At 40.3% G+C, this 22,398-nt stretch overlaps 1 protein-coding gene across 1 annotated transcript in view; it reads left to right on the plus strand.

Moving 5' to 3' along the window:
- The window catches only part of THOC1 (THO complex subunit 1), a 52,582-nt gene extending 30,997 nt beyond the window's left edge, over nucleotides 1-21,585 (plus strand). Inside the window, exons 12-21 of the mRNA XM_062201438.1 lie at nucleotides 6,515-6,615; nucleotides 8,647-8,713; nucleotides 8,912-8,962; nucleotides 9,051-9,121; nucleotides 9,571-9,666; nucleotides 10,437-10,502; nucleotides 17,576-17,659; nucleotides 19,827-19,974; nucleotides 20,710-20,785; nucleotides 21,186-21,585. Coding sequence (XP_062057422.1) covers nucleotides 6,515-6,615; nucleotides 8,647-8,713; nucleotides 8,912-8,962; nucleotides 9,051-9,121; nucleotides 9,571-9,666; nucleotides 10,437-10,502; nucleotides 17,576-17,659; nucleotides 19,827-19,974; nucleotides 20,710-20,785; nucleotides 21,186-21,481 — 1,056 coding nt within the window. The 3' untranslated portion in view covers nucleotides 21,482-21,585. The remainder of the gene's footprint in view (nucleotides 1-6,514; nucleotides 6,616-8,646; nucleotides 8,714-8,911; nucleotides 8,963-9,050; nucleotides 9,122-9,570; nucleotides 9,667-10,436; nucleotides 10,503-17,575; nucleotides 17,660-19,826; nucleotides 19,975-20,709; nucleotides 20,786-21,185) is intronic.
- The last annotated feature ends 813 nt before the right edge of the window (nucleotides 21,586-22,398 follow it).

Consider the following 22,398-nt stretch of genomic DNA (forward strand, 5'->3'; position numbering starts at 1 on the left):
TGTCTTTGTAATAGTATCTCCTAGCCAAAATCCTGTGAGCTTTCACTAGCAGTTTGGAGAGCATGAGTTTTTGCAGTTAAGTGCTGGAATTTATTAATTAGTGACTTGGAGGACATTAAAACAGCTTGGAGAAACATAAAATTCACAATATGAAAAAGAAAGCTCAGAATTATACTAAAGAGGTTGTGAGGCATGTAGTGTTTTGCATATTCAGTTTCATTCTTTGTTGCCTCTTAAGCAACAGCTTTTAAGTTTAGAACCCTTTTTGTATATTTTTCATATTTCTAAGTATTTTCAGTGTTTTCTAATTAATATCCAAGTGAAAATAATTAGAATGCATTACCCACAGCATGAAAAACATGCTGCATTTTATGAACTGTGCTGCTCCACTGGAAGAAGCCACCCAGCATCTCCATACCTTAAAATACCTTTTATGGTATTTTAAATCTCAGGGCTCCCAAAATGGCCATTCTACCAAACTACATGCCAGTTTTTAGTCCGATGTTACTTTTAACTTTCATCTGAGGAAGTAATGGGAAAGCTGATTATTTGCAGAGACATAAGTGCTTTATTACTTGCTGGTAAGAGCTTATTAAAGTGAAATCTAAATGATTATTTGGAGCAAAATTTTTTTAAAAAATTTTATTTATTTGAGAGACAAATGGAGCTCCCTTCTGGTTTACTCCCCAGATGCCCACACTGGCTGGGGCTGGGCTCAGCCAAATCTGGAAACTCAGTCTAGGTTTTCCATATGGGTGTCAGGAACCCAGTTACTTGAGCCATGACTGTTGCCTTCAGTGCCTGCATTAGTAGGAAGCTAGAGTCAGGAGCCATAGCCAGGTAGGGAACCTAGGTCCTCCAACATAGGATGCCGGTGTCTTAACCACTAGGCTAAATGCCTGTCCTTGGAGCATAATTTTATAGCCTGTCATTTCATTGGTTATCACTGTAGACAACCTGTGATCCTGTCTAATGAGAATGTTAATATCCAGAAGCATTATGTTTTGCTTATATGAATATTATCAAATTTTTCCTTAGGGAAGGCCAAGAGATGACAAATGGCAAGTATGATCCAGCTTTATAGTTAAGAGACTAGCCAGTTGCAGCAACTGGGTAGACATGGATTTTGCAAATAAAATCAGTGTGTTTTGAAGTTACCATACCTTCTTTCTTAAAGACATTTCCCCCAGAAACAAAGTGGCACTGTAATTTTCAAGGACTGTTGTTTTGTGCTGCCTGGGGTATGATAGCAAACTCTGTCCACAACGATACAGTTCCCTGGCTAGCATACCAGTAACTGATAATCCAGGGATATCAGTCACCAACTGCAGTGCTGAGACATTTGTATACACAAGGAGAAAAGAGGGAGATGGAGCGGTCTTCCATCAGACGGTTCACTCCCCAGTTGGCCGCAATGGCCGGAGCTGTGCTGATCCAAAGTCAGGAGCTTCTTCCGGGTCTCCCACGGGGGTGCAGGGACCCAAAGACTTGGGCCATCTTCTACTGCTTTCCCAGGCCATAGCAGAGAGCTAGATTAGAAGTGGAGTAGCTGAGTCTTGAGCCAGTGCCCATATGGGATGCCAGGGCATTAACCAGCTATGCCACAACAGTGGCCCCAGTCTTTTTTTTTTTTTTTTTTTTTTAATAAAGATTCATTTACTTATTTGAAAATCAGAATTACAGAGAATAGGCAGAGAGAGAGAAGTCTTTCATTTGCTGGTTCATTCCCTATCTGCTGGTTCACTCCCCAGTTGGCTGCAACAGCTGGAGCTGTGCCGATCCAAAGCCAGGAGCTTCTTCCAGGTCTCCCATGTGGGTGCAGTGGCCCAAGGATTTGGGCAATCTTTTATTGCCTTCCCAGGCCATAGCAGAGAGCTGGATTGGCAGTGGAACAGTTGGGACTCAAATGGCAGCCATAAGAGATGCCAGCACTGCAGGCGGCAGCTTCACCTGCTATGCCACAGTGCCAGCCCCTTGAATTAGTCTTAATTTTGCTAAGATAACTTATCAATATGGAAAAATTAAAATTCAGTCCATATCAGACCTTGAACAAAGATAATTCTATGTTAATTGAAAGTCCAAATGAGGAAAGCAAAACTTCTAAACATTTAGAAAAAAAATGTGATATGTAATTGAGGTATAAAAAGCATAAATCATGAGAGGAAAGATAAGAGGTAGTACTGAATTGTAAAAATCTCTAGTAAATGATACTATGGACAAAGTGAAAAGACCAGCCACATTGTAGGGGAAGACATTTGCCTATTATATTACTGGAAAAGATCATTATTGAGAATATCCCATTGATAAAATGCAAGCCAACCAAATGGAAAACTGGAAAGATAATATGAACAAGTAACTTCTACAGATGGAGAAACCTTAATGGCTTATAAAAGATACTGAACATCTCTGGTGGAAATAAAATGATACGCAAACAACCATTTCACACTTAATCAAATTGGCAGAAATTAAAAAACCTGATAATGGCATTTCAAAGGTATGGAAAAATGAGAATTTACACATACACACAAAGAAATCTATGAGAGTACTTCAGAAAGTTTGTAGAAAATGGAATTAGACGATTATTTTAAAGGGCCGGTGCTGTGGCGAGCGGTTAAAGCTGTCGCCTGCAGTGCTGGCATCCCATATGGGACCTGGTTCTAGTCCCTGTTGCTCCTCTTCCAATCCAGCTCTCTGCTGTAACCTGGGAAAGCAGTGGAGGATGGCCCAAGTCCTTGGGCCCCTGCACCTGGGTGGGAAACCTGGAAAAGGCTCAAGGCTCCTGGCTTCAGATCAACACAGCTTTGACCATTGTGGTCATTTGGGGTGTGAACCAGCAGAATCGAAGACTTCTCTCTGTAACTCTGTCTTTCAAATAAATAAAATAAGTCTTTAAAAAAATTATTTTTGTGCAAAAAATTTTCAAAACCCATGAACAGTTTTTTCATACTATGCATTTTCCATGAGCTTTTTGAAGTATCTTCCGGCATGTAACTGGGTAGTGGTACATGAATGCTGTATTACTTAACTATACCTCTGAGTATTTGAACATTGTAATTTAAAAATTGGATAATTTATGATGACAATTAGATTTTAATTAATGATAATGCTCTGAATACTGTTTTCCAACACAAATTTTTATAGTATTTATAGAAATGGAAGATTTCTTTAGTTTCATCGGAAATATTGTTTACATGTGAAATTGATTGACAGGCACATAAGAATGAATAAAAAGGATAGTTTTACCCTTTTTTAGCTTTAGAGTAATATCAGGAATGTAGAGGCCTGAGCAAGATGTGTAATAAAAGCCAAGAACAATAAAAGGCCCTTCGTTCAAGAAACAAAGACATTTACAAAGAAGTGCTTGACCAATGACATGAAATAGTATAATTTTTAAAATAATAAAATTGAAACTATAGAAAGAGTACACTTGACTATGTCAGTTTTAGTCTCAGCTGTCACCGTGTACCCTGTGTGATCCTACTTAAGAGGTTTAATTTCTCTGGGCCTAGTTTCCTTAGGTATAATGGGAAGTGATTGACTTGAATGAATACACCAGTCCCTTCTCATTTCTGATTCAGTGTCTGTTTACTCCTTTTAATCCATTGTTTCTATCAAGAAAAAGTATCTTCTAACATAAGAAATAAATGTTGTAAAGAGGACATAAAGACAAAGGTAGCGCTTTGGCTTATCTCTTCAAGCCAGGCGTTCAGACCATTCCAGGCCTGTTGAACTACTTAAAAGTTTTTTGGTGGCCCAGTCTCTTTCTTTCTTCCTGTGTACTCTCCAACTTGAGATTTGCTCCTGTTGTGTTTAATTTAGATGCTGCTTTCTTTTGGAAATCTTTCATTATGATATTTAAATAGTGGAGCTTCTCATTGGAATTAGCCCACACTGGAGAAGAACAGGCTTTGTGAGGAAAATTAATATGTTTGATTTCGTTCTTGAAATCTGGTCAAGTGTTAGTTGAACATTCAATTAAAGATGTGAAAGCTTGTTGTGTATAGAAATCAGGAGATCAGGGGTGAGATCTAGGTTGAGGCTTGGGAGTTACCATCTTGAAAGTACTAATTAAAGCTGTAGGGTAGATGAGATCAGCTAAGAAGGAAAGTGTAGATTGGAAAGAAAAGAAAGCATTGAACTGAATCCTGAAGAAGACATTTCAGAAAGGAGGAAGAGGGAAGGGGAGAGGAAGATTGAATACAGTGAAATTACAAAGAAAAGAAGCAAAGCATGAACTAATGGAAGTCAAGCTTAGCAAGTAGGCTGAGGACTATACAAAATGTGTTCATTGGATTTCACAACAAATCATTGGATGATCTTGGCAGAAACATTTGGAGCAATTAGTGAATAACAAAGCAGATTGTAGTGCAAATTGGAAGCAATGAATGTATCCTTTTTTCTCCTTTTTTCAAGAAATTTTGCTATTAAAGGGAGGATAAAGTGAGGATGTGAGATATCTTTGAGAGAAGTTATGTAATGCTAATAGGCATTTCAAAGAAGAGACTGAAGCTGCAGGAACTGCCCAATAACTAACGAAACTGAGTTCTTAAGAAGATTGGGATGTCCCGAAGAAGGATTAGTGGTAGCAATGAAGATTGTGAGAGAAGGAAATGAGGAAAACAGAGGTAAAGGTGCAGCTGATTTATAGCTGTGGGGATCAAGAAAATAAATGATTTCCAATTTAATGAATTGTTCTCCTCATTGAAGACAGTGGTAGTTACCTACTGAAAGTAAGAAGGGAGTAGTAAGTAGTGTTCTGTAAGTAGAAAAGGTTTGAAAATGTTGCTGTCGAGAATGGGGAGAGAATATTCTTGAAGAAAGAGAGGTTGGTAGTTAGGGAATAGGAAGCTTGTTAAGATAACAACATAGCAGTTGTACCTTCTGCATAGCTCTGTGATTTGGTATATTCTTTCAGACACCTCTACTTTCAACCCACATTGGAAGACTTAGGGTTGGTGTGGCAATGATTGTCATTTTATCCAAAGTTACTATATGCTGAGTAGATGGGACAGAATTATGGGACAAGAATGTTGAGGAAGTTGGAGAGAAAATGGTTGAAGAGAGAACCATGAAGTCTAATCCAGGAGGAGGCAGACTTAGAGCCCTCAGCCAAATCTGGTTACCACCTGTTTCTTTTATTATTATTATTTGTTTACATTCTAAGTGCTTACAGAGGTACCAGCATGCTATCCATAATATGCTTCTTAGCCAACAAAGCCTAAATACATTACTATTTATTTGGTTCTTTAGTAAGTCTGTTGACCTCTTACCGAGACTAAAACAGGATTATAATGAAAAGATATGACTAACAGGCAGAGAATAGAGTTCAGGGGATGTCAGGTCTCAGTAATATCCTAATATGCAAATATTATGTATATTGAGAGCAACTGAATGAGATAGTGGGAAAGATGGGAGGTTGTAGAGAGCTGGGTTTGTGAGTTAACAACTTCAGTGGTGGGATGGCTATGCTCACTAGGACTAGCTGAGGCCACATAGTGGGTGGCCAAAGCAGAGGGGACGTGACAGTGGAGTTGATGTGAGCCTCGATTGAAACAAGAAAATCACACAGGAGTTGGAGGAAAGGAAGACTGATAGCATGTTGTTCACATTTGCCAGCAGTGGGAGAGTTAATATGGTAACTAAGAGAATCAAAAATTCAGTTTCTAAAGGTGAAAGAAATCTGACCAGAAGCTGAGCATATCTTTTAAGACATGCAGGAGTCCTAACAGCAGCAGTAAGGAAGGGGTTTCCAGTGACTAAAATGGTTAGTGCCTTTTAGGCTGTATAAACAGATAGAAACATACCACTTAAGGCAGAGCCAGTGGAACTTGGAAAATTTGAACCTGAAGCTAGTGCCAAGGCTCTAGCTGTTAGGATTCATGCAGAAGAAGGTGGCTTCCATCTGTTGCTCTAGGGCTAGAAGGCAGAACCAGCACGAGTTGGTCAATAGAAACATCAGCTTTCCTTCAGTGCTTGATGGACATAATCAGAATGACTCCCCTTCCTCACTGGTGGCTGTTGTTACAGTAGGGCCAGCCAGATGCAGAGCTCTTGAAGAAGCTTCCTCATGAATGACCTACAAGTCCTTTCTGATCCACAGTCTGTGGCAGTACAAGTATGATGCAGTTTTCTCTGAAATCTGACCGTTTAATTCACAGATGATTCTCCACCTCTCATTCCTTGTTGAGAGCACCTCTGTTGCAGGCACTTTGTAAGAGGGTCACCCTGGATGTTAATGCGTTTTTCCAAATGGACCTCCCCTTTAGCCATTATTTATATGCAAGACAGTTTGGCCACCAACATGAATATCTCACGGCATAAAATAAGGAATCAAAATGACACCTATGCTGCTCTGCCTTGGGCGTGTACAGTAATGCCTCACAGGCAGTGCACTCTCAAAATATTTTTTTGGTTGAATTGGAAACTTCCATTTCTATAGTAACATAATGTGTATCTTTAGGCAAAACTTATTTTAATGTGCTTTTTTGTGTGTATGTGCTTGTTTTTTGAGTAGTTGATGGATTTACAGCTGAGTGACAGTAACTTTCGTCGACACATCCTGTTGCAGTATCTCATTTTATTCCAATATCTCAAGGGGCAGGTCAAATTCAAAAGGTAAGTTAATATTGGTAGCAAGCAGTTTATAAATAGCAGCAAAGAAAAGGACTTGTTGTAATTTTTTTATGTGTCGCACCCATTTGATATTAAGAGCTCCATCCCTGTAATACTTCTGTTGCAGCAATGTATAGCTGATTGGGGGTTTTTAAGATAGTAGGATATCTGTTTTAAGGAGCAAGTGTTAAACACACATACTCTCATATAAGTCTTTCCTACTGAACTTCGTGCTTCTGGGGAATTCTTTATTCCTGGGTGGATGGAGGTCTCTGCTACAGATTCCCATTATTCCCTTCTCAACTCACTCAGACCTCCTTCTAAGCTAACTTGCAAACTAAGCCATTAATCTCTCACAAGGTGTGAAGCCATTTAGGACATTAAAACTGAAAGAAGCAAAGAAAATGCTTGAAACTAAGAGGGGTTCTAGTTTCCTTGGTGTGTCACAAAACCTCATAAGGATCTCTGTATCTGAATGCTTCCATCCAGAACAGACCATTTCCTTTTGTCCTGTCCATGTGGAATTGTAACCTACTGTTTCGTGACAGTATTTTTGTTTAGTACACAAAGAAATTCAGTATTTATTATATAAGGGACCTCACTTTACTACTTCCTGGGTTTCAATCCAGTGTTATCACTTGCTGGCTTCAATACATTGCCTTCAGGCTTTTTTTTTTTTTTTTTTTTTTTTTTTTTTTTCAAGATTTCTTTGGGGCCAGCTCTGTGGCACAGCAGGTTAAGCTTCCGACTGCAGTGCTGGTATCCCATATGGGCACCAGTAAGAGTCCCAGCTGCTCTGCCTCCAATCCAGTTCCCTACTAATGTGCCTGGGAAAGCAGTGAAAGACAGCCCAAGTGCTAGGATTCCTGCACCCACATTGGAGACCAAGAGGAAGCTCCTGGCACCTGGCCCAGCCCTGGCCATTGCAGCCATTTGAGAAGTGAAACAGCAGATGGAAGATCTCTCTCTAACTCCGATTTTCAAATAAATATTCAGTTTTTAAAAAATTTATTCATTTAATAATCAAAAAGCAGTTAGCAGAATGAGATATCTTCCATCTGGGTTCACTTCCCAAGTGCCCACAACAACCAGGTCTAGGCCAAGCTGAAGCCAGGATCCTAGAACTCCATCCACATCTCCCAAGTACTTGGGCTTCCTTCCTCTGCTTTCCCAAGCACATTAGCAGGCAGCTAGATTGGAAGCAAAGGATGCCAGCATCACAGGCAGTGGCTTAACTGGCTGCACTCCAATGCCAGCTCCCAGACTTGTAATTTTAACGTAGTATATGGTAACATTTAACAATCTTTTTTTAAGACTGACCTACTTATTTGAAAGGCAGAGTTACTGAGAAAGAGAGAGAGAGGTCTTCTGTCTGCTGGTTCACTCCCCAAGTGGCCACAACAGCCAGGGATGGGCCAGGCCAAAGCCAGGAGCCTGGAACTCCTTCTGGGCCCCCCACGTGGGTAGCCTGGGCAAATGATTGAGCCACTATAGTCTCTGCTTTGTGAGTACTGTAGTAGTTGTGAGAAGTCAATGGTTGAGCTCAGTCCTGCAACATGGTAGGCTATCCATAATTTCTGTATAGCACTGAATGCACAATGACAGTTCAATTAATGGCAAGTAATAACAAATGGGTTTGCTTGTGGCCTTTTTTCAGGTTTCGGCTTTTTTTATTCATTGTATTTTGAATGAGTTTTAAAGGAGTAGAGCATGCCTGTCTGAATGTGTATCATCTATAGGAATGTTAATATTGTCCGAGGGGCTTTCATCCTTCCTTAAACTTACTTTAAGAAACATCTGTTTTGGTCATTATATGATGTTTTATTATTCCTTATATCCCTTATATCCTCATGTCTAACCCTCTTGAGGATGAAATGTAGAGTTTTCTCTTAAAATGTCCATCAGTGTTGACACTTATTTACAGTATCACTAACCTGTACGTTATATACCTTATGTTTCCTCAAGACCATAAATAAATATCGAAATTGAATAGACATTGCTGTAATGCAGGGCTTTTATTGCTTTGTTCCCTAGTTCAAACTATGTTTTAACTGATGAGCAATCACTCTGGATTGAAGATACTACAAAATCAGTCTATCAAGTAAGTCCAACATGCAACAAACCCATGATTGAAAAAAATGGAAATTTAGAATTTTCTTTGTTTCAGCCCCAAATAGGAAAATAAGGATAAAGTTAAGCTCAGGTACAAGACCACAAACACTTCTTGGTTCTCTGCCTACAAACCACTTCTATGATGCAGAAAGTTGTTGAAAGCTTAGTATATTCTTTCTAATCACAGCTACTATCTGAAAACCCCCCTGATGGAGAAAGATTTTCAAAGATGGTAGAGGTATGTAATTTATATTTTACTTAGTCATCTTAATACCAAGTAGAATTTCATAGGGTTCTGTTATGCAAATATAATTTGTTTTTATCAGCATATATTAAACACTGAAGAAAACTGGAACTCATGGAAAAATGAAGGCTGCCCAAGTTTTGTGAAAGAAAGGTAAATAAATACTCATATCTTGTGAAAAAGGAGGCAATCATTGAAAAATACAGTTTGACCTGATTTTTTATCATGTACAGATGCATATGCACATTTCACATATTAAATGTAAAACTCTTTGGTTTATTAAGTTCCCAGGCCAAATAGATATATTAATTATTGAAAAAATGCTATAAACTAGTCCTTATCATGTACAGATGCATATGCACATTTCACATATTAAATGTAAAACTCTTTGGTTTATTAAGTTCCCAGGCCAAATAGATATATTAATTATTGAAAAAATGCTATAAACTAGTCCTTGTATTTGCCCTTCTTCCTGATGAGTGCTCTACCATAATATGAAGTTTTCATCTTTAGGAAGAAAACAGCATTACTACATTTTCTTTAATTCCTTCTCTGCTGTCCATCTGTAGTTCCAAAAATAGCTCATATTTTGTTCTCCACAGAACATCAGATGCCAAGCCCACAAGAGTAGTAAGGAAGAGAACAGCTCCAGAGGACTTCCTAGGGAAAGGACCCAACAAGAAAATTCTTATGGGAAAGTAGGTTAAGTTGTCTTTGTATGTGGGATGTTCTTTCTTGTATATTTTGAAAATGTTATTATAAGAATTCTCCACTTGTTCCCATGCAAATATAATAAGGATTTGTATTTGGTACCTACACAGATAACAAAATCAAACCCTGTTGGTCTGTAGTGTCTGTTGTGTGCGTTCATGCAGCAGATAAACCTTCAGTTTGTCTCTGGCTTTTAGAATCCATGGCTATTGGCTCTTGGCTATGCCGTTTTTTCCCCATGTCACAGACAGTGGAATTGTTCAGATTGATACAGCTCACTTCTGGTTGTTAAAGTTGTTAATTAAGGTTTATTTAGTAAGTCCTTGGTAAAAGTCACAATGTAAAACAGGAAGGAGTGATCAGAGTTCAAGAATGTTAGGGAAGAAGAGACTACACTTTTAAGTCAAGCATGCTTGTAAAGTATGTAAAAGAAATAATAAATATTGTAAGCCATTTAAGAGGCAAAAAGGTAAATATAGAAAATTTTTGTTATGTTAAAGGTACCATAATGCGTGAGTTCTGTTACCTTCCAGTATGTAGTATTCATTGCTTTATACTATGCTTGAATATTTTTAGGAAAAAGAATTATGTCATCAATAAATATATATTCATGTTAGAAAATTTGTTAATGCCAAAAATTAAGTAAAACTCACACTATCACCTCCCAAAACACTTGTTATTTGCTTTTCTGTTCAGTATTAAGGCATATTGAGGAAGGTGTCTATAAAATATTTATTTATGCATCTGTGTTTTGTAGTGAGGAATTAACAAGACTTTGGAATCTCTGTCCTGATAATATGGAAGCCTGTAAATCTGAGACAAGGTAAGTTTACAGTTTTTCAAATAAAGTGTTGCTTTTCTTAGATGTTAAGTAGAATAGAATGGAGCCTTTTTTCACCTGTTACCATAGCTCAAAAAAAATATAAAAGCTTTTTTGGTTGACTTTTGGCTGTGAAGAATAGGACTTCTTACCATAAGAAAGCAGAAGCACAAATAAAATAATTTTTAAAATCACAAGAAAATAAAGACCCACCCAAAAAAAATCTGAACTAAAAACCAGAAGAGCTGATATGGTTGCTCCTAGTTAGGGAACAGTACAGATGAATCCCAGTTTTGGGAACCAGGTAACTTGGGTATGAGTAAGGGGAGAGAGATTAGAAACCTGCTCTGATACAGTCTTAGGGTTTAAATTTCTACTACCAGAAGTATAAGGAGCCCCCAAACTAAGCCAGTGAACTAAAAGGTCCCGCCGGCGCAGCGGCTCAGTAGGCTAATCCTCCGCCTTGCGGCGCCGGCACACCGGGTTCTAGTCCCGGTCTGGGCACCGATCCTGTCCCGGTTGCCCCTCTTCCAGGCCAGCTCTCTGCTGTGGCCAGGGAAGGCAGTGGAGGATGGCCCAAGTGCTTGGGCCCTGCACCCCATGGGAGACCAGGAGAAGCACCTGGCTCCTGCCATCGGATCAGCGCGGTGCGCCGGCCGCAGCGCGCCTACCGCGGCGGCCATTGGAGGGTGAGCCAACGGCAAAAAGGAAGACCTTTCTCTCTGTCTCTCTCTCTCACTGTCCACTCTGCCTGTCAAAAAATAAAAAATAAAAAAAATAAATAAATAAAAGGTCCCTCTTCCTGGAGGTTGTACCTTCACCTTATGCCACCTAATGTTCCAACAGGTGAAAGCAGGAAAAAATAAGTTCACCATGCATATTAAAAAATCCTAAGAAACAGTTCATTTACCATGAGTAAATATCAGGTAGATCAAGCAACAGGCAGTTCAAAAAACAAAAATGTCAGACGAAGAGCTATAAAATACTTACATTTCAGATGGTTAAAGATAAAATAAGGCAAAGTCCTTTCCAAAAGGAATGGGTAAACATGAAAAAGCAAGTAATATTTGTAGAAATGAGAAAATATAGTCATTGAAATTACAAAACTTAGCTTAAGTGGGGGACTATACACAGTAATGATTAAGAAAGCAGTACAGGAAGAACAAGAGTTAAGAACGAGGAGGTCCAACAAACATAGAATGGCAGAAGGAAACCACAGAGAATGGGAATGAGGCAGTCACTGAGATGATGACTGAGGACAGGCAGTAATTCTTAGGTTCAGGGATGTATCGACCTGGGGAGGGCATTGAGCCTAGTGGTTAAGGTGCCCACATCTTGTGTTCAGGGTACTTGAATCTGATACCCAGCTCTGGCTCCTGACTCCAGCTTCCTGCCACGGAGAAAATGGAAAGCAGCAGTGATGGCTCATATATTGGGTTCCTGCCACCCACATGAGAAAGGTGGTTTGAGTTCCAGGATCCTGCCTGCCCAGCCTTGGCCACTTCAGGCATGTGAGGAATAAACCAGTGGATAGGAGCACACATTCATATTCATTCGTATTCTCTCTCTACCTGTCAAATAAATAAAAACTTTTTAAGTACAGGCCTTATGTAGGATAAACTGAGTAAATCTCTATCTATACACATAATAGAGTCACCAAAGAGAAAAAATGAAATTTCCAAAAGAAAAAAACTAAACAGCCAACTTCAAGAACAAAAGAAGTCAGAAGACAGTGGAAGGAGAACTTCAAAGTGTTAAGAGAAAACAACAACCCATAATTCTATAACAGTCGTGGTTAGTTGACTGGCTAAGAAATATTTATTTTCATAGTATACTGTGAGTTTATCATCAACAGTTCCTACTAAAACTATGATAAAGGAAGATTAAATCCCAAAAGGAGGAAGACATTGCAAGAAGGGTTGTTTTGCAAAGGCAGTGGTAAAAAAGAATAGATCTTGTTACAAATTCACTGTATAAAATAGTAATAATTATTTATTATACTAATATACTAGTATACTACTTTTATTAGTGGTAGTAGTAATTACTAATTAGGATAGTAATTATTTAATAGGGTAGGACTCCAAGTGGCATGTAAGACAGGAGGGGAGTGATCAGAACTGAAGAATGTGAAGAATGAAGACAGCTCTCAAGTAACTAAACTTTTAAGTATGTGAAAGAAATATATGGGGCTGACATTGTGCTTTAGTGGGTTAAGCCACCATCTGCAGTGTTGGCATCCCATATGGGCACTGGTTTGAGTCCCTGCTGCTCCACTTCCAACCAAATTCCCTTTTAGTGCACCTGGGAAAGGAGTGGAGGATGGCCCACGTCCTTGGGCCCCTGCATCCATGTAGGAGACCCAGAAGACACTTCTGGCTTTGGCCTAGCCCAGCCCCAGCTGTTGTGACCATTTGGGAAGTGAACCGAAGGGTAGAAGATCTCTGTCTTTCCCTCTCTTTGTGTAGCTTTGCCTTTCAAATAAATAAATCTTCAAAAAGAAAAATATTTTTAAACTAATTGAGGGTAGGGGCTGGTGCTGTGGCGCAGCGGGTTAAAGCCCTGGCCTGAAGCACAGGCATCCCATATGGGCGCTGGTTCTAGTCCCAGCTGCTCCTCTTCCAATCCAGCTCTCTGCCATGGCCTGAGAAAGCAGTGAAAGATGGCCCAAGTCCTTGGGCCCCTACTCCCACATGGGAGACCTGGAAGAAGCTCCTGGCTCCTGACTTCAGATCGGCTCAGCTCCAGCCATTGCGGCCATCTGGGGAGTGAACCAGTGAATGGAAGACCTCTCTCTCTGTCTCTGCCTCTCTCTGTAACTCTTTCAGATAAATAAAGTAAATGTTTAAAAAATAAATAAATAAATAATAAACTAATTGAGAGTAAAAAGGTAAATAGAGAATTTTAGTAATCAAAGGAAAGGAGTAAAAAAACACAAGAAACAAGTAATACAAAGCAAAAGAGTTAAAACAGTCTTTTCTCTGTTGTGCATGTTCTCCTGTAACTGCCTTCCAGGTAAATAACTAAATCTTAAAAAAAAAAAAAAAGATTCGAAAAGGTTGAATAAAAGATGCACTAGGCATTGTTATCAAATAATAGAAGGGTCTTAAAAGCAGATTATTAAAAATAAAGCTTGATCAAATGTAAAGACAGTTTTTTTGCTGATGCCCCTGGGAAAGCATTGGAAGCTGGTCCAAGTGCTTGGGCCCCTGCATCCATGTGGGAGATCCATAGGAAGCTCCTGGCTCCTGGCTTCACATCAGCCTAGCTCCAGCTTGGGGAGTGAACCAGTGGGTGAAAGACATCTCTCTTTCTGCCCCTGCCTTTCTGTAACTCAGCCTTTCACATATTTACATACATACATACATATATATATACATGCATACGTACATAAATCTTTTTTTAAAAAAGAAAATACTACACGGAGATCTAACTGTAGAACACAAGAAAGAAATTTACAGCCTTCAGTATTTATAATCATATTTTTTAAAAGAATAAAATCTGGAAACTTCTTTTAAAGATTTATTTATTTTTTATTTACTTGAAAGGCAGAGTTACACAGAGAGGAGGAAAGACAGATTTTCCATCTGCTGGTTCACTCCCCAGATGACCACAATAGCTAAGCCTGGGGCCAGGCCTAGCGCAGGAGCCCAGAGCTGCTTCCAGCTCTCCCAGTTGGGTGGCAGGGGCTCAAGCACTTGGGGCATCTTCCTCTGCTTTCCCAGGAGCATTAGAAGAGAGCTGAAACAGTGGAGAAGCTGGGTCTCAAACCAGCACCCCTATGGGATACCGGCATCACAGGTGGGGGCTTAACCTGCTATGCCACACTGCTGGCCCTGAAACTTAAGAGTGCAGCACTGAGAGTCAGTCAAGCATAGTAAACTCAAAGAAAAATAACATTTGAAATCAATAAAATAACAGAACAAACCAGAAGATTTTAATAATGTCTAAGAAAATAGATTAACTTCTAGCAAAACTAACAAAGTTTTTCCAAAGTCTGTGAGAATAAGTCAACCCTGCAGAAAAAACATAAAAGGAACAGTTTCAGAAGCAGAAACTCAAGCCAACCTCTGAGGAGATGCTCAGCTTCACTAGTAATCAAGAGTAGTGAATAAGCACAGGAGTGTCTTGGCCAAGAAATTGAGTGATTGTTAAATACCCAGGTTTTATACTGCTACTAGTTGGGGCATCAGATGGTCCAGCCACTTTGAAGACATTTGGCCAGGACTGCAAGTTAAAGATGTGCATGCCCTATGTCCTAGCCATTCCACCCCTGCGTATATGGATTCTAAAGTAGCATTTTTAAAGCTTTTCAGAACCACTGGTCACAGGTCAATTTAGCAGTTTCAGCCAGCATCTTTTTAGTGAAAAAATATGCTTTTGTCAAACATTAGTTTCACTTATATTGGATTGCAATATAAAATGCATTTCTTAGTGTGGGTTTGCCGTGAAAAGAAAGTAGTTCAAGGCCAGCTCTGTGGCATAGTGGGTGGGGCCACTGCCTGCAGTGCCAGAATCCCATATGGGCGCCAGTTCAAGACCCAGCTGCTCCACTTCGATCCAGCTCTCTGCTATGGCCTGGGAAGGCAGTGGGGGATGGCCCATGGCCCAAGTCCTTGGGCCCTGCACCCACATGAGAGACCCGGAGGAAGCTTCTGGATCATGGCTTTGGATTGGCACAGCTCTGGCTGTTGCTGCCATTTGGGGGGTGAACCAGCAGATGGAGGACACCTCTCTCTTCTCTCCTCTCTCTCTCTCTCTCTCTCTCTCTCTCTCTGTGTGTGTGTGTGTGTGTAACACTGACTTGCAAGTAAAAATAAAAAGTAGTTCACACAATGTGACAGGTATAGGATGTTTGTTTAGCATTATCAGAGCAATAAGTGGGAAAAAGAACCTAATTATCTATAAACAGGATATGGATAGCTTTTTACCTGTCCATAAAGTAGAATTTCAAATACACAGCATTAAAAAATAAATGGATGAGAACTGTATCAGCATGGGCAGAATTCAGAAAAATCAGGTGTAGAAGAATACAAGCCAGGTTACATGAATAGAAAGTTTGAATATTCCAAATGATATATATTTTTTAGGAAACAATGTACAAAGAATGATTAGCTCCCAAATTCTGAATGGTGGCTACCTCTGTGGAAAAAGGAGAATGAAACTAGGGAGAGATACAGAGAGATTTAGTTGTACTTGTAAAATATTTGGAAAATCTGAAGCAAATATGCCACAAGCCTAGGATGTGGACACAGGTATATTTAATATATTGGTCCTGATTCCTGGAAATGTAGGATTTTACACTAGCAAACAGTTCCAAAACAAAACATTTGTGAACAATAGTCAGCTCTGGCCAGGTTTTGTTGTGAATTCTGTATTCTCTGGTCTGTCTTCATGTAGAAGAGTGATGGTAATCTCACTTACATTTATTGATTAGTAACTGTACTGTTTACTGGTTAGGATGCATGTTGCATTAGCATGGGATTTATTAGAAAGCAGGTTATTGTAATGGAATATTGTCATAAGCCTGCATACTTGAACTTTGTTTAGCAAGCAGATTTTCCTAGTTTTAGTCAAAGATGTCTTCTGATCCTTAGATCTTGTTTTTTGCTTGACTCTACAAAAGCTTTATTTCTAAAAAAACAAATTCAACAAAGGTGCAATTAAAAACTAACCTGAGGTGGGCATTTTGTTTGGCACAATGGGGAATACCCATATCCTGTACTGTACTGGAGTGCCTGAGTTCTGATCCCAGTTCTGCTCTCCATTCCAGCTTCCTCCTAACACAACGCTGGAAGTTAGCAGGTGATGGCTGAAGTAATTGGATCCTTGCCAGATTGAGTTCCTGGCTCCTGGCTTTGGTCCAGTCCAGCCCTGGCTGTTGTAGCATTTGAGGAGTGAAGCAGCAGATGGGAGGTAGCTCTCTCTGCCTTTCAAAAAAATAAAATGATTTTAAAATAAAAGCAAAAAACCTAGTGGGGTAATGTCAGGCATAGCAATTAAGACACTTCTTGGGATGCCAACATTCCTTATCAAACTGCCTGGAGTCAAGTCCCAGCTCTCTCCCAATTCCTGCTTGCTGATGTGTGTCCTAGGAGGCAGCTATGGCTCAAGAACTTGGGTCCTGCCACGACATGGAGACTCAGACTGAGTCCCAGCCACTGGCTTCAGCCTGGCCATGCCCAGGTGTCCCAGCCACTGGCTTCAGCCTGGCCATGCCCAGGTGTTGCGGGCATTTGAGGAGTGAACCAGCAGATGAAAGAGCTCTCTCTGCCTTTCAGATAAATAAAAGATGGGAGCAGGGGGGCAGGCCCATCCTGCTGTTACAATAATAATCTAAAATAACAGCTAGAAGTTACTGTTGAAATCTCATTATAGGCCAGCGCCGTGGCTTAACAGGCTAATCCTCCACCTTGCGGCGCTGGCACACCGGGTTCTAGTCCTGGTTGGGGCGCCGGATTCTATCCCGGTTGCCCCTCTTCCAGGCCAACTCTCTGCTATGGCCTGGGAAGGCAGTGGAGGATGGCCCAAGTCCTTGGGCCCTGCACCCGCATGGAAGACCAGGAGAAGCACCTGGCTCCTGGCTTTGGATCAGCGAGATGCGCCGGCCGCAGCGGCCATTGGAGGGTGAACCAACGGCAAAAAGGAAGACCTTTCTCTCTCTCTCTCACTATCCACTCCCCAAAAAAAAAAAAAAAAAAAAAAAGAAATCTCATTATTGTCTGGCTGTTAGTTCTAGTTTGTTTTTTTTTTTTTTTTTTAAAAAAAAGTATACATGGGTTGAAACAGAATGTGAGCATGTTACATTTGCTGGTTAAATTCAAATGCTTTAAAACCCATCTGGAATAGCAGCATATCCAAAAATTATTATGTATAATATACATATCATATACAGTATTGTATATTTCAGACTGCCCTCCCTTTTATTGTCCCCTTTTAGTGTTTTTTACCTCCTAAAAATTCTGTGTTCTTAAGTAATCTAGTGATAACTGAAGTATCGGTACCATTCGGATCGCTTATTGCCACCATTTTATGAGTATTAATGTACATGAACCTCACTGGTTACTTGTAATGCCCAGGGAATACATGCCAACTTTGGAGGAATTCTTTGAAGAAGCCATTGAGCAAGCAGACCCTGAAAACATGGTTGAAAATGAGTACAAGTAAGTAATGTTCTCCTGAGCCCACTTCACTTGTTTTCTTAGCACTTGTGGGTAGATTGAGTAAGTAAGGGAGGCCGTTGAGGGAGGAACTCTGTAGGTGACTTTGTGTATAGAGTTCACATCATTACACTTGCTGATTTCAGGAATTACCCCATTGACTAAGAATCCTCCCCTGATCCCATACCTCCTAACTTCCCCCTTTTTCCTGTTCCCCTTCAAAGCTGTCTCTGCCTGGAACTGTTGACTGTTGCCTTCATGTCCTCATTTCCACTCATACATGCCCGCTCCAACCAGGCTGTCTTCCCTGTCGCTCTACTAAAGGAGCTGGTACCAAGGCCATCTCTTTTCCTGACCTCTCACCAGCATTTGTTGGCTCTTCATATTTTAGAATAACTTCAGGAGTCAACCTGTTTAAACAGAATCTTCTAGGTGATATTAAAGTCAAGTAAGCAATAGAGTAGCAATTTAAGGACAAGGGCCCTGGTGTCAGTATGCAGATACCAATCCCCTCTTCTACTTGCCAAGGGACTGAAGCTAACTTGATGACTTAACCCCTAAACCCCCTTCCTCATCTGTTAAATAGTAATGGTACCCATGTCACAGAATGTTGAGAATTAAATGGAGTGGTTCACTTTAAACCATGCCACAGCATGTAGTTAGCACCTAGTGTTTATGACTAGTGTGACTACCATGACTACTAGTCTGACCTTGGTCAATTCCCCACCCATCAGCCAATAATCCTTAAAATAAATGCCCAGGTCTTAAGAGTGAATGCCTGTTCCCAACTGCTTCCCAGGACCTGAGGACCTCCTTCCTTGGTCTGGCTGCCGCATCTGCTCTGTGTCATTTTCTCTGTCAGACCAGATCCACTCTCTCCTGTGCCTCAGAGGTCTCTCCCCTTGGACCTCAGGGCTTGCTGTCCTGCTCGCATGAAGTGCCTTTCCCACTCCCTCAGCTCCTGCTCTGCCCAGCTGCCTTTCCTGAGCTGTGTATTTCCCACCACTTAGCATCCTCTGGAATTCTCATTTCTTATCCTTACCACTGTCTTACTGTCATAAACCTGTGTTAACCAGTAGTGCTGCTTGCCAACACATTCCACAGCACTGTAAGTACTTGCTTTACGCTGTGTCACAGCTGAGGAGACTGAGGGCTAGAGGGCAGATACGAGGTCAGATCACGTACTGAAGTTCTCAGTGTAAGGAATATTGAGGGTTTAAAACAACCAAATTGGGGGACCGGCACTGTGGCATAGCGGGTAAAGCCGCTGCCTGCAGTGCCAGCATCCCATGTGGGCTCCATTTCGAGACCCAGCTGCTCCACTTCCGATCCAGCTCCCTGTTGGTATGCCTGGGAAAGCAGATGGCCCAAGTCCTTGGGCCCCTGCACTCACGTGGGAGACCCGGAAGAGGCTCCTGGCTCAGATCTGGCTGTTGCGGCTAACTGGGGAGTAAACCAGCAGATGGAAGACCTCACTCTCTGTCTCTGCCTTTCCTTCTCTCCCTGTGTAACTCTTTCAAATAAATAAATTAAATCTTAAAAAAAAAAAAAAAACAAATTGTTTAAGCACAGGTGTAGCGTTCCTGCTGTAATTTTCAGGTCTCCAGTGGACCAGAACATCTCAACAGTAATCTTATTATTACCATTTATTAGAGATGGTCAAGTAAGTAGATGCTACTCTGAATTTGGGGGTGGGGGAGATAAGCTCATAAATGGAGCTAGAGCTTTGGCTTCCTCTGCATTCTACTGCTTCTGGAGCAGTATCTTTAGACTGTTTGGAACCACCTGCTGCTGCTGGGCTTTAGTAGGGACGTTCATGGCTGTTCTTGCCAGCTCTGTGTTGGCTGTTACTTTTAGTACTTGAACCATTTTTATTCTTTCAAGTGGGCATTAATGCAAGTTAAAGCTTACATGTTATAAATAGAAAAACCAAATAAAATATATGTAAACATTTTAAATGTGCTTGCATCTGAGGCTGACTCTTCATGCAGTTGGTTTCTATTACATACATGTGCCCTGCATACAGAGATGGTCTTTAGGAGTAGGACAGAATGAGAAGAATGGCTGTTTTGCTCTGTTTACCTTACAGAATGTCATGTGGCAGAATTAAATAGAAGAGAATATACAAATAGAAAACACTAAGCTATACAATTGACATCTCTCTTTGTAGGGCTGTGAACAATTCAAATTACGGTTGGAGAGCCCTGAGACTGTTAGCGCGGAGAAGCCCTCATTTCTTCCAGCCAACCAACCAGCAGTTTAAAAGTTTGCCAGAGTATCTTGAGAACATGGTAATAAAGCTAGCCAAGGAATTGCCAGTAAGTAATATAGATTGTCTCGAACTCTGTAGTTGACATCTTTTTAAAAACTGTCACTGTGTGAGCAAAGAAATGAGCAAAATTTGAGCAGATCTGTTTATCATGTCAAAAATAGTAATACACAAACTTCCCTGTTTAGAATGATAAATAATTTGAATATGTACACTTCCAGGAAATAAAGTAGCTGATAGTTTTCTGTAGCATGTAACTTAATACGAGTCCACAATATTTTAGGTAAGCTATTTATCCAGCCATTAAACTCAGACATGAATTTTTCCCATTTGCTTGGTATTGTCTTTCATCAAAAACAGGGGCTAAGGGTAGAAAGTAGAGAATTTGCCCTTTGTTCCTGTTCTCTTTTCCAATACAGTTTTCTAACCATATCACAGCATGGATTACCATTAGATTATATTAGATAATACCATATGACTGAAATCTAATAAAATTATTTCAAAAAATATTAAGGACACTGTTGCTCTCCAGCCTTCTCTACCAAACCTTTAGTCTCTGCACATCAGCTTCCCATGCTTTTCACTGCCTCCCTTCAGTGCAGGCTGGGGACAGGGGGAATCTTCCTACCTGTAATCCTCACCTGACATTCACATTTAGCACTCTTGAGGGTAAGGTTCTGGGGTCCTGTACTTAGATGCTCAAACCTCTCTTTATTTAAAAAGCATCTTCAGTTATCTTACTTCACAAGGTAGTATTCTTTTAAACATCCTTTCTCATTTTTAGCCTCCTTCTGAAGAAATAAAAACAGGTGAAGATGAAGATGAGGAAGATAATGATGCTTTACTGAAGGAAAATGAAAGTAAGAATTCAGTTTTCTTAGTTATTTTACAAAATTGGAAAAGATTGGGGTTCTTCGTGGGGAAGTAGGTTTATTTTATCCAAACCACTTCTCAACTTCTGCCTCTTTATCTCAATACTGTCTTCTGACAGGAATTAACAACAAAAAATACATTTATGCAATAAAATTTGGAAGTGATGGTATTTTTAATGTAGAGAAGTGGAGTTGTAACTGATACCTGTTAATTACTAGAGGGGGACAGCTGTTGATAACCATCATAAGAGCAGTATTCACCCATGGAAAATGTGAAAAATGTTAGAAGAAAGCTTACTAAAGGTGGTAATTCAGTGGCCCCATAGCTGTCCAATTCTGTATAGTTAAGGTGTTTTTTATATATATTATACAATATTCTCTTTTCTAGGTCCTGATGTTCGGCGAGACAAACCTGTAACAGGGGAACAAATAGAGATATTTGCCAACAAGCTCGGTGAACAATGGAAGATTCTGGCTCCCTACTTGGAAATGAAAGACTCAGAAATTAGGCAGATTGAGTGTGACAGTGAAGATGTGAAGATGAGAGCTAGGCAGCTCCTAGTTGCCTGGCAAGATCAAGAGGGAGTGCATGCAACACCAGAGAATCTGATTAACGCTCTGAACAAGTCTGGATTAAGTGACCTTGCAGAAAGTCTAACTAATGACAATGAGACAAATAGTTAGCTTCTTTTTTCTTTTTTTATTAAAACTGTGATAAGATTTTGTTACCAAGCAGCATTTGATAAGAGGTCCACTGGTTTTGGTAAACAATAAACATTTTTATAACAGTTGTTGTACAGTTGGCTGGTGCTCCAAGAACCATAGAACACACATTGGCTCAAACTTCAGGGTTGGAGGGGGTAGGGAATGGGAAAAATGACCAAAAATGAGGTGACCTCAAGATCACAAAATATATTTTTTGTTAAATGTATTTGTAATGAAGTTAAGTGATATTTAAGGATATGTTGTTTCATACACCAAATTAGTTTCCTGCATCCTATTATAAAATGTAGGGCTCTGAAATCCCCGAATAACACCTGCTGAAACCAAGACCACTCTTCCACTTTATTCATGCTTTACAGCACAAACTGAGCAAATGATCTGTTCACTTCATGTTTTTATGATTAAAATTGTATTGGCACTCACTGTGCCTACTCCTGTTGGCCATGGCCCCTGCTGCCCTACAACACCAAGTATTTGCAACAGACAGACACCTATGGCCTGTAAAGCCTCAAATATATACCATCTGGCCCATTACAGAAAATGTTTGCCAACTCCCACCTTTAAAAACCTTACTCTTCTAACCTTAAAAAAAGATTTGACCTCTTAAGTCTACCTCAGAGATTATGAAGTTCAAATGAGATATATGTGAAAGCAGTACATGGTAATGGCTAAGATGGTACCCTCTGCTTTTCCTGTTCCCATATAAGCCATCCTTTAGGGCTGTAGGATTAGATCTTTGCTATTAGTCCTGAAAAAAGGCTGCCATGAGCATCTGTCCTGTCAGTGCTCTTGGCTTAGAACTCAACGTCGCTAGCGCCCAAGCAGGGATCCACCACAGCTCTGATGGGGCAATGGCCTCAGTGTTCATGGCACACAGC

The sequence above is a fragment of the Lepus europaeus genome, chromosome 9 (genome assembly GCF_033115175.1).
Source record: "Lepus europaeus isolate LE1 chromosome 9, mLepTim1.pri, whole genome shotgun sequence".
Classification (NCBI taxonomy): domain Eukaryota; kingdom Metazoa; phylum Chordata; class Mammalia; order Lagomorpha; family Leporidae; genus Lepus; species Lepus europaeus.